Source organism: Cygnus olor, chromosome 14 (genome assembly GCF_009769625.2).
Source record: "Cygnus olor isolate bCygOlo1 chromosome 14, bCygOlo1.pri.v2, whole genome shotgun sequence".
Classification (NCBI taxonomy): domain Eukaryota; kingdom Metazoa; phylum Chordata; class Aves; order Anseriformes; family Anatidae; genus Cygnus; species Cygnus olor.
The window spans coordinates 18852095-18865255 of record NC_049182.1 but is presented as its reverse complement, the minus strand read 5'-3'; the positions used below and the strand labels follow the sequence as shown (position 1 = coordinate 18865255).

The window sequence follows — 13161 nt, the reverse complement described above, 5'->3', positions numbered from 1 at the left end:
TTGGGCGCAGCCCAAAAAGTAACATGGTCAAAGGCAGTAGACCGTACAAGGAAAGATTTCAGGAGCAGTGACAAATGTCAGATAAAACACTAGAGAGAAATTCAATTGTGGTGAATTTGACTCAGGAAATTCCTGAGATTTTTTATGGAAAAAATCAATGTCAAACTTTCAGTGTGGGGAAAATGAAGATGAATTTCCGATTTTTGACACTATATTTTCAAATTAAATATCTAGAAATGTACTTATGATCATGTTCAGGGCTGATTTAGAAGCCTGAAACACTGCCAGTTTACAGCTATACATTTTGCAAGGTTCAGAGGACTGGTTCTGACAATATTTAAAAGAACAGTACTTAAAATAATCCAAAAATCTGAATTTGATGACAGAATTAGAATATTCCTGCATGATTCACTTGCATGCTGATAGTCTAATGTTTTGGGGAGAATCTAACATTTTATCACTCATTTAGAAATGAGTGACAAGAATGAAAAAAACTTTGTTGACAAGAAACGTTTAGTCATTTCAGATTTGTTTCTAAGTAAATTTCTGTGTATTCACTATATACCAATATTGCGTATCATGCAAATTATATAGCAATATTATGCACCTTTGCAAATTTTGTATTGTACTTAATTTGTTTTTGTGTATGAATTAATCCTAGAGAAAACAAACAAAATGAGTTATACTCTTCTTCCTGTCATTTTAGTGTTCTTTTATGCTTATATATTAAAATTGTCTCGAGTTTGATTACTAAAAAATATTATAGTTTTATAGTAATATATATACACATACAAAATATACATATTTAAATAGTAGGAAAATTTCAGCAAATATTTAAAGTGAAGAAAAAATGACTTTTTTCCTCCCCCCCCCCCCCCCCCCCAATAATGTGTGGAGACCAAACCTCGATGTATTTTTAGGTTGCAAATGATTGTATATGTCTCATACACAGGCATACGAAAAGGAAGAAGAAATACAAGTTGAAGAATCCTCCCCTCCCCCCCCCCAGAAACCCTCTTCTAATGATAACTATATGGAACTGGCTTTTGGATCTTCTCCTCCAGATATATTATCATGTATTTTAGTAAACCCTCATGTAACAATTGAAACTTATGTAAAGAAACTTTTCCTATCCCAAATTGCTATACCTTTTTGAAGCATAAAACCCTAGAATTCCATCTAGCAGAAAGTAAGCTAAAATCTTCTGTTTCAAAAGACTTTCTTTTAAAGTTACCTGCAGAAACCTTTGAATAGTCAAATAAACAGTAAAAAAAAAAAAAAAAAAAAAAAAAAAAGGCCAGAAAACATTACCCCAAAATAATCATGCTACTTTAGGCTGTGTGACCTTTACTGTTACGACCCTCAGGCCAGCCCCAAAGTGTTAAATTTCTGACAGCTAAATTAACAGAAAGTTGAGTTTGTTTTGAGGATAAAGCAAGAATAGTTAAGCAAGGCTTTCTGTAAGATGCATTAAGTTCAGGGAGAAGACCTAATTTTTTTTGGGTGAGGAAGAAAACTAAATTTCAGTCTCTCACACCTCTAAAAAGAGCAATGGAGACATATGGAAAAAAATAATAAAAATCTCTCTCTATATATGCACACACACTTCTATGTTTTAGTGTCTCACATCATTACAGAGCGATTTTTAAACCTAGTATCTAAAGAGTAAGAAAGATATATACATATATATACACATTTTTATATATACATACTTATATATATATATATATATTAACTTTAGGCACAATCCTACCAGTCTCCTAAACCTTTTCCTAAGTTAGATAAAGAAAATAAATACATGGTGTCTATCTTTCTCCATATGCAGGATTCTGAGAAAGCAGCTAGTACCCAATGAATGAGTAGCAAATTGAATTTACAGAAAACTGTAGGTCTTTGTAGCCCAGAATTACTGTTTTTTAAATTTAACATACACATATGCAATACACTCCCTGGCACGCTTTAAAAATAATATGTTTAAGGAAATATAATAATTTGCACAGGCGTGTATGGATGCCCCATTCATATACTACTTGAGTAATATTTTGCTGTGACTACTGTTCAGTATGTTATTTCTAGGTTGTATGGGCTATTCTGCTTGCTCTATATATTATATATATATATATATATCTATAACCTTGCTCTATCTTGATCTTCATGTAAGGCATGCAGTGTCTTTGTGGCAGGGTGACTGCATGGTTTCTCCCCAAAGGAATTAGAACATTTCCACTGTTGAAAAAAAAAAACAACACTATTTTTGAGGAAGACGTGTTTTTGAAATATTGGGAAAAAAATCTTTAAGATGTGTTCTACCATAAATGCATACATTTTTTAACATTGTTGAAAAAATTAAATTGCTTCAGTCTAGTTGTTCATACAGCTTAAAGTGTAAACTACAATAATAAAAAGTGAGGCATCATAATTAACAGTTACAGATTGACTACAAATGGGCAAAAATTACAGAAGAGAAATTTGAAATATCTATCTTTCTTACTAGTTCAGGATTCTATCATTCTATTTATAAACAATTCTGATATGAATTTTAGATTGTCTGAAATTGATTTCTCCTAAATTAGACAACGACATACTGTTATTTGCTCAAAGAAACTAAAGAAATGATAATTCCAGTCACTATAAATAAAGCAAAGGTAGCAGGGTTTGACAGACACCTCCTACATTACAGTAATATTTTTACCACTTAGTGTACACACGATCCAGTGATCTCAAGATTCGTCAACACAACCAGGTAACATCCCCTAGCACACAGCATTTAGTACAATCTTTATAGTGAGTTATGATGATGATTATTATTTTTTAAATAGGAATTGGCTGACTCACGGCCATTCAATTAAACCTCGTGAAACTCTTAAGAACTGATCTGCTTTGGGAAACCAATTCCCCAGATTAACTAACCAGACATCTCTTATCGATTGTAGCTTAGTACATTTCTTCTACTTCACTATATATCTTTTTTTTTTTTGCTTGTTTGTTTTTGTGAAGCAATGCTCTTTTTCACCTGCAATCTGAAATAATAATATAAATTGTATTAATGGATTCTTTTTTTTTTTTCTCAACCAAAAGTGTATTTAATTCAGGGTCACTGGTGGATGGCAGGTTTGTAGATGTGCTACAAAAGCAAAGGGAATAATGTGCTTTCAACAAACGGATTGTACAGGCACTGTTCTTATATTAATTAAACGTGGCATTCAAAGGAGTGCAGCTGCAGAAAGAAACCCTCATGCAGTCAACTTCACCTTTATTCAGATGTCATGTTGAATACCACTACAGTTCATGGAAATAAATCACCTTCTGACTACTTCTGCAAAGTGCTGCAGGCTAAAACTGGAACTGCCTCAAATTTTACTCCTATCATACCCCCTGTTTCAACAGCACGTGCAGAGGCTGGCTGAGCTGGTTGTTTTGTTTGCAGTTATTCATTGATAACACAAGAATGTCAATTGAGGAGAAAGGCTGAGCTTCTATAATCCCTGCCTACTTTTGCTCCATGTCGTTCAATAAACTTCTGTGTAAGGAATATCCTCTGTCCCTGGCTCAAGAATCAGTCCTCATGCAGTTTTATGTGTACTTCAAACAAAAGAAAAACTCTCCTTGGAGAGAAAGGAAGAATACTTCCACTGAAATCTGGACAATGGCAGAACTAACTCAAGTGATACAGAGCAGTGAGGATGTAAGATTTTTAACTGAAATTTTAAGAGCTTTATGTTGCTACAGTGTTTTAATATCACACAGAGTTCATTAAGTGAGTTAATGATTTAAGATCCCTATGTGGCACATAGGGATCTTAAAATTCCTCTTCTTTTTTTTTCCTAAAAGCTTTTACAGTATTATCTCCCTTCTCACATAGACTAGAAGCATCTCTCCTGCTGTTGGTATAAGGCATAGTTGTATGTAATAAACAACAATTCTTTTAAGGTACCTTTGCAATAGTTCTTCCTCCTCACCAGAAGTGCATTTACATGATTTTTTCAGATAGAAATGAACAAATAGTGCCATGAACTGAAAAGGATGGAGGGATGCCAGCACTAAATCAGAGTGGAAATAAAAGCATTAGCCAAGGCTAAGCTAATGAGCGTTGCTTTGGAGCAGGATATATTATCTCAGGCTTGCGGCTCTGTTAATGCATCTTTACACCACAGTCTGAAAACTGAGGAGAGTGACCTTGTGCATTTGCAGTGTGCCAAAAGCTCTCACAAGTTGGCCTGTAAAGGCCCACATGTATATATCCATGGATTCTCATTGGCTGACATTAACCCACTCCTTCCTCTAATTCTACCACTTTTTTAAAAAAAAGACATACTTATGGATATGTCAGTAAAAAAAAAAAAAAAAAAAAAAGCACAGACTCTTCCATTTATTCATTGGTAAAGAAAGCTAGGAAGCTGTCATGATGTCATGAGAGAAAAGCTAAGGTGGCACAGCAGTACCTGAGCTCACTTTGCCATTTCAAAGCATGCTACTGTAATGGATGGCATTGCAGGCACAATGAAGCAGAGTGTTCAGTCTTTGTGTTATAACAGCCCATACCAAGCCAGTCAATCTAATAATGGGCACCTGGAGAAGAAGGATGCATGTCCTAGACCATACAATGGCCAGAAACCATCTACCCCCAACCTGCCCAGCTCCATAGGTGTAAGAATTAGGTGTGATCACTTACAAAACAGGTAATTGCATACTCTTGTTTGTCTTAAACTCTGGTAATGCAGTGGAGTCCTCTGAAAATGAAAGATCTAAGATCTAAGTTTTCTGCTTAAACTTGGTCTAACTCTTCCTTGGTCAAAGAGGTGTAGGGAAAAACTCAATTAGCAGCTGACGCAACATGAAGGGAAAGAAAGTTACCATGTTAAGTGCAGCTGAGGGGCAGGTTAGGCTTTTATTTGCTTTGTTCTTGCCATCTCCTTTAGCAACTGTGTGCTAATTTGGATATAAAAACAGTGGGTCAGGAGGGCAATGAATTGCCAAGATACCTATATTTGCTTAAATCTTCTTAGCTGCCTAAGCCCCACATTCATTCTTCTAGAGAACATTTCTATTGTGATTCAAATCTATTAATATTCTGTTTAATCTCATTATCATACTTAAGTTCCATGTTCTCTACATGCTACCCGAATTTCTTATAGAAAAAGGTCATTAGTCTGACAATTTCTGTTGGTCGTGACTTGACACTGTGTTAACAGCAACACACTGCAACTCTCAGGCATGCTGACTTCGAATACCTTACGTAACAGACTACTGAGTAAAGAATTACTCGTTTTAAAAATACATGCAGTATATTCTTAAAAAAGTCTTTGTGTCCAGAAAAAAACACAAGCAAACAAACACCTCAACACCTTATCTAAACTTGTAGAGGCTAGCAATATCAGAATCTATAATTCTATGATTTTATGTCAGTGACATTTATTTAAAAAAATGCTGAAAAAAATATGAGCAGTTTAATGAAGTGTTGCACAATATGCTGAATACTCCCCCCCCCCCCTTTTTTTTTCCAGAGGGAAATTGCTTTATTAAAGCTCACAAAAACAATAGTGTGATTGCAACATCAGAGGTAGAGTTTTATTTATGTGACTTATGTCATCACATACTTCAGCTATATAGCCTGTACACTTACAGCTTCTCTTTGCTTCAAGCTAGGTTGGTAACTTCAAGGCTTCAATTATTACTATAGTGTAAACATTGTGATCTATTTACATTATGCAAAACACTTCTGTGAAGCGGCAAATCAAATTACTTTGAATCAATGTAATGAATAAATGTTATATAAGAAATGTTAATTTACAATAGCCACTTAATTTTTCTAAACATAGCTGACTTACCTATACAGAATAAATATAATTTTGAAATAATTTAAATGCAGCCTGAATAACACACTTACAGAAATGATAAGCATAGGACTAGAAATGAAAGGCAAAATGCACCTAATCATCTTATGGTAACACATCTACTAGGTTATATATCTAGATTAAGAAAAAAAAAAAAAAGAAACCAACCAAACAACCAAAAAAACAAACAAACAAACAAAAACAAATTCTAGTACTCTGTCCTGTTTCTAGCTAATATCTAGTAAGGAAGACACACTGATGTCCAAAAAAAGACTGACAAGGTGTTCCATGCAGAGATGGATCTGTAGCCTTTCTTTTAACAAGAGTGTTGATGAAGGAACTGATACCAATACTCACAGCCAGCACCATCTCTCTGCTGCCTGACACTCTTCCAGTCTGTTGTTTTGGAAGAGGATGGCATACAGCTGCTTTTCCACTGTAATCACCCCTTGTCAAATGTACAGCTGGTAAGACCCAAGAAGTGCTTCTTTACAGAGGAAGAGGCCATAAATCAGCCTTTCATTCAGCCCAGTATGTTTATCATGTTCCTTACGATGACAGTTCTGGTTTCCATTAAATTACTAGATAGCTGTAGTGAATGTTTTCTGATCTATCTAGAATAACAAATATACAGATATCACTGATATTGAAAAACATTTTCACCTTCCTTACACCTCCAGAGAAGCTAATATATTTAGTAATCTGAATTAAATGAGCAACTGTGGAGAAAACAGCAATGAATCCAAAAGACATAACAATAAGTAGCAGGTTGAATGGGAATTTAGTAACACAGGAAAATATACTGGAAACTTGAGAGGCAGTCAAACTAAATCTCATGCAACACAAAGAAGAGAAGATGCAATGGACACATCACAGTAATCACCAAGCCCATTCAAACCACAATTCCGGGATGGAAACAATCAAGCTAAAATTAGTGGATCCAACAATGCAAGAGAAAACACCAAAATTAATGAAAAACACTTTGGCTATTGGATACCTGAAGAAATTTCTGGGGAATAAATCAGTACTGAGAGAGCGCACCAAGAAGTTAACTGTTTGAACTACAAGAAAAGAAATTAGTTATATTAAAATGGCTGTTGTACCATGTCTACACTGAGATCCTGGCTAGGCTAATCATCTTGAAGATGATATCAGGCTTCATAAAGGAGAAAACTAGGAGGGCTGTATCACAGTTACTTGTTTAACAGATGGAGGTTATGGATTTCACTGAAGCCTTTGACACATGATCTTAAAAACTGAGGATAAAATAAGACACAGGTGTGTGCACAATTGCCCACAGGAATAGTCAGCTGAATTACATTTATGAAGCCAGAGGTTATAATCTGCCCCGCCCCCCCCCTTTATACAAACACAAATATATATGTGTTAATCATGGGGAAGAACCACAAGAGAACATGAGAATGAACCAGATTAGTGCACTGAGCCTAAAGAAAAGTTGGGACAAAATGAGCCTACAGAGGATCAAAAGAATACAGACTCCTGTCAACATTCCTATCAAAAATAGAAAAGTCCACAGAATAAAATTTGTGAATAAAGTATCACAGAATAAAATAAAGTAGTTAATGGGTTAGAGCATATATACACCATAGTTCACAACACATATTGTATCTTCAACAGCAGAAATGCCACACTCCCTGTTTATCCACCCTTCCACATGTGTTTGCAGCATTATGTCCTTCAGAACAGAAAAGATTCCTAAATCAGAGACTATAGAGATAATAAAGGCATTTGAAGAAAGGGAAGACATGAGGACATGCTTGGAAAAGAGATGTGAGGAGGAATGCCATCTCCAACAATGGAAGGATCTCTAGAGTAAGAAGAAAGGCAATGTAAGATAATTTCCCTGTAAGGAACAATATGACTGTTTACAAAGAGAACAATTAGCCTTGACAAAGGCAAAAGATGATGAGAGTTAGACTAAAGGAATAAACTGCTGAAAGCAGCTTGAGAAGTTTCAAGAGTGGAATGATTATACACACAGCCATTTCAACCTGAAATCATGGCAAAGAAAATTGAGCATGTGAGATTTAATGAGTCTGTGATAGCATATCTGCTGGTAATGAGCATGAGTCTTCCTCGACTTTATGTCCTTTGAATTTATCCAAGATTTTATTATTCACATTTTAGAATGCAAGAAGAAAACCAAGATACAGCTCTAATCCCTTCTCTTCTTTCCCTCTCCATATCCCAGTCAGAGCCAACAATCTTTGAAAGTAAGAGACTATACAAATTCACAATCTTCTGTTACATGACAATTCAAAACAACAACAATAAACCCACAACCAACCAAAAACAAACAAAAAAAAGTAAACCAAAAAACACCACCAAAAGAAACCCACAAAACCAAACTCACCACATTTGGCATATGACATGAATTCAATCTAAAATTTAAAGAAATATTTGGCTACAGTTCCATCTGGAATAGCCCAGGGGAAGCTCTGAAGCCAGCCTGATGGTGTGTGCTCAAATAGAAAAAATATGGCATTCTCATTCTGAGTCACCAAATCTCCAAGGGATTACTTGGGATTTAGCCGATACCTCAGACATGGAAGAGCAGCTTCTGTTTTTCTCCTGTACTAGTTTGTAGGCTCTGTGGTATCTTCTGAATAACACTGAACAAAAAATGAGAAGCTATCAGTGCCTTTACCTGCTCTAGAACCTCTCTATACCAGAGAATTTAACAGCATAAAGGGCATAGGTATTAACTGGTGCCCATGATTTTGCAAGTATTTGTGGATGGAAGAACTAATGGGCACTTCTCTTATGACCAGCTTTTGCTGTTCAGACAACTTCTAAGATGCTGTTACAAGAATTGTTGTTAGAAGATGAAGAAATTTATTATAGATTTGCTGATGTATACTGTATAAACAAAGATGCTGCACTGCAAGCAGCAGTTCCAATAACTATTCACCTGCCTTGTTTACAATGTCTATATGCAGTAACAGACCTGTATAGAAGTGTTCATCCTCATCATTTCTAGGATTATTGCTACTGCTATTAATTTTTTCCTCACGTTGTATCCAAAGACACAAGCGTAATTTCATAATATTCCATGTACTGATATTTGAGGAATGTAGTAATATCACAAAAGAATACTCGTACTTCATAAAATTAGTCCTTCAATGTTGGATCCTAATTAGACACAGAGTGCTCATTAAGGCTCGTTAAGACACACTTCTGGTTCTTGTGCATGAAAATATTACACAATATAATAAAATATTATAAAATATCTGGCCCCCTTTCAGAAAATAATCAGGTCCATTAAATACAAATCTTTTTTCTTGTTGATGGTCAGGAAGAAAGAGCAACTGTCAACTCCTCTCCTCCTCCCCAAAGCTGTCTATGTGCAGCAGGACAAAGTTCTCTGATCACTATTCTTTTCTCCCATCCTATTTGGTTCTAGGTCTGTTGCTTAAGGGATTGCAAACCTGATCATCAGATCAAGGTGTGATTGGGATCCCAGAGCAGAACTGCCACAGATTATGAACCGCACTGGCCTGGTATATTAAGCTGAAGGCTCAATTTCGAAAATGTAAATACTGTAAAGTTTTCCCCAGTGTACTCCATGTTAATGCTGTGAGCGGATGAATTTCTGCAACAGACATTCAAAAGGACTAGTTAGTGCTTTCAAATTCTAGTTCGTGATTAGCGATTTGCCAATAGACTTTGATATTCTATTATATGGCTGATAGATCTATTGTATTCATATAGAGAATATCACAAGCAAAACAGTACAGGGGCTTGGAAGACATGCTGATACCTAAGAATCTTAAATTTCCACAGGAAAGGCCTTAGGTTGATGCAGATAGAGACAGAAAATTATCTACATGGTTTCTTAGTTAATGGCTTTGATTGTTTAAAGGGAACCTGATTATTAAAAAATAAAGTTGAAGAATTAAATAAAAGGTTATAAATAAAATGAAATTTTATTATTTTATACATTACTGAAAAATAACCTATAGAAAGAGAATTTATTTTAGATTTAAATAGTCATCATGAACATTGCAGCAGTAAAATGAGCATGAGCTGATCTACGGTATCATACCATCAAAACTGACTTCTTCATTATGCATTTGCCCTCATTCATTAAAACATGTTTCTCTCAAATTAAAAGAAAAAAATAAATTAATGAATGGGTGAGATCTCAGCCATGAAAATGTAATCCTGCATCTTAAAATACTATAAAACTATATACACCATAGGCTTTAAAACTGTAACTGTTTAATATTATAGATATGTGAGTTTTCGCAGTTCCATCCTCTGTCCACGGGCAGTCTATGACAGCACAGAAATTCTGAACAACCACGAGAAATTCCACCACTAGAGCTGTATGAAACTTATGTTTCCACTCAGAAATTGTTTTTTTTTTCTCTTTTTCTTTCTGATTTAGATTTCTGATTTATTTATTTATTTTTTACCTCCCTTGGAATATCATGTTGAATTACGAATACAAGAAGCTTTCCATACCAAAAGAAAAAAAAAAAAAAGGAGAGAGAATATAACTTTATTTAACTTTCTAATTTTGCATGTGTGTGAAAGTTTATACATTTCACACTGAGTACATTTTAGCATTCAGCCCAGATTTGCCACTGTGTGAAACTCATCCAAAATGGTCACAGTGAAAAATGATAAGTGCTTTATGATAAGTGCTCCATTTTCACTAAGCATAATGGAAACTTTTTCCAAAAGTGTACATCTTGGCAAATGTCTTTTCTGCCTCAATTCTCCCTCCCCAGGGGACCATTTTCAGATTCAGAATTAAGTGCACAGCAAGTTGATGCCTTATTTCTGAGCAGTTTCTCATTTAGTCAACAACATTCTGGGCCATTATATGTTGAAAATATGCAAACTTTCCAAGCTTTAAACACTTCTGTAACAAACATTTCTTATCTAGGTCACTTGAAAGATTTATTGAAGTAGGTTAAATTTAATTTTTATTTCCAATGTTCCATACAGCTCGTACTAGAATATCAAATATAGCCATCATTTTGGATTTGTTCCTTTGCAAACAGATTAGACATATTTAAGTCTACAACCCCACTGAGAAAACAACTCACAGTAAAGTTTATCTGAGTGCATGCCTTAGAAAAAAAAAAAAAATCATTCCACTTTCCAGGCTAGAGGGCAGCATTCATTGATGAAGTGGCTAAGTATGCTGCTCTACAGAAAGCTAAGGCAAAATCATAATAATCCTGCTGCATTCATTTTGTATCAGAAATAACATTTTAAAGCTCTATCTGGCAGAAGTGAAAGTCAGCTAATTGAAAGTTACCTTATTGACATCCATTCGCAACTTCTCATTGTTGGCACTGGCAGCTTTTTCTGCTGCTTTCTTTTGACGCTGAGGTCCCCTGCCAAAAAAGATGTAGTTGACCAAAGCATACTCCAGCAGAGCCATGAAAACGAAGACAAAACATCCCATGAGATACATGTCAATGGCTTTCACATATGGAATTTTGGGAAGAGTCTCTCGAAGATGGGTGTTGATTGTTGTCATTGTGAGTACAGTTGTGATTCCTGAATAAAAAAAAAAAAAAAAAAGAGAGAAGTCTGATTGAATTCATTTTTAATTTTCTAACATTTTAGTTGGTAATATTCAAATGATAGTGCTGAAAAAAATCTAGGTGCTTCTAGATGCTTTTTTTTTTTTTCTGCAAACAAGTAACTTCTGTTCATATTCCTTCCTTATCTTATCTTTAATTTTTTTTGCACAGCAAAGAAAATTATGCACATAACTAATTGTAATCAAAGAAAGAAACAGTAGTTGTATTCAACAAGCATGCTTTTAACCAGCTAAACCACAACCTTCTCTAACAGTCTCAGTTATAAATTACCAGCCTAGAGTCATTGTATCTTGCTTTCCTCCAGCATTTTCATGCTGTCTGCAGACTTAAATTCTTACTACAAAATGCAGAAAGGCCTGGAAAAAATAAATGTTATATAAACCTAAAATGTCAAATTCTCAATTGTCTTTTGTGGTGATTTACTTACTTATCTGATTCAGGACTATGCAGGAATCAGTCTGATTTATACAAAATTTGACAATAGATACTCATTTATTTTTGTAACTTGCTTGGATCCTCTGATGAGGGGCACAGTATAAACAAGGACACATGGGATTACTGATGAGATAAGAGTTCTCAACAAATTAATCAGGCAAATGGTTTTACTTTTAGAATGCAAGGTAACAGTAAAGAAAAAAAAGCCCTCAATTTAAGGAGCTTCAACTTCAGAGAAGTTACCTATAAAACCCTAGTAAAATTTTATTTAATTCATACCCAAAAGGAAAAGCAATTTATATTCCATAATATGGTGCTGACTGTGTATTCTGGACTGCCATGAGCAAAACCAAATGAAATGCATTCTCTTTGAAGAACAAGCAGTAAAACAACAACAGAAAACATTGAGACAATTAGGCTAATTCTGGTTACAATGATTATACAGTTAGCTAATTCAGACATGAAATCACTTTAATTTTTATTTAAATTGGGATGATTTAAATGCTGATTCAAATAATACAAAGCTTACAAGCCAGACATAAAAAGATCTGAGATTTATTTTTCAAATCATGCACTATCCACTAAGCCAGAAGCACGAAAAAGAATTCAGCTAGTGCACAGTACATGAGATGTGTAAAAATGCCTACCTAAAGCAACTCTTGCAGCTGAAGCATCATAATTAATCCAGAAGGAAACCCAGGACAGGATAGTGATCAGAATAGAAGGCATGTAGGTCTGTAGAATGAAGTAACCAATGTTTCTCTTAAGTTTAAAGCTGAGAGACAGCCTTGGGTAGGCACCTAAAAGAGAATATTTGGTATGGCCATAATTTACTTGCACAAAGCCTGAAAATATTTTCCTATCATTCTGGTTTTATTGCTTCATGCAACATAGAGTACACACAGAGTTGAAAGATCCAGGATAATCAGCTGTAAAATTTCTAGCAAGAATTGTGATTAAATAATCTTTTATTTTAAGGGTAACAATGATGCTGCTAGGTTCTTTCCTGATGGCAATCATAATATTCAGGAATCAGCAGCCAAAACATATTTCACAGAATCAAAGCATAAAAATGCTTCTTCACTGACAAGCTGCAGCATGCCTCCTTCGGGGTAACCTTTGTTCTAACCTTCTATCCAAACAATGCAACACTTCCCCTTTGTCACTGGACAGCAGAAAAAAAAAAAAAAGTGTATGAAACACTCGTTGAAATGGGTACCTACAGATCACTATGTATTCAAGTCCTGCTCTCCCTGGTTTTGAAGAATTTGGAATGCACAGTCGTTCTATACTCCTTCCCAAGATGA

General features: G+C 34.9%; 1 protein-coding gene across 8 annotated transcripts in view; it reads right to left on the bottom strand.

The window, feature by feature from the left end:
- GABRB2 (gamma-aminobutyric acid type A receptor subunit beta2) overlaps nucleotides 1–13161 on the bottom strand; it is a 172187-nt gene that overhangs the window by 14365 nt on the left and 144661 nt on the right. For all 8 annotated transcript variants that reach the window (XM_040573388.1, XM_040573390.1, XM_040573389.1 and 5 more), the window contains 2 exons: nucleotides 12502–12654; nucleotides 11128–11372 (listed from right to left, as the gene is read on the bottom strand). In XM_040573388.1, coding sequence (XP_040429322.1) covers nucleotides 11128–11372; nucleotides 12502–12654 — 398 coding nt within the window. The remainder of the gene's footprint in view (nucleotides 1–11127; nucleotides 11373–12501; nucleotides 12655–13161) is intronic.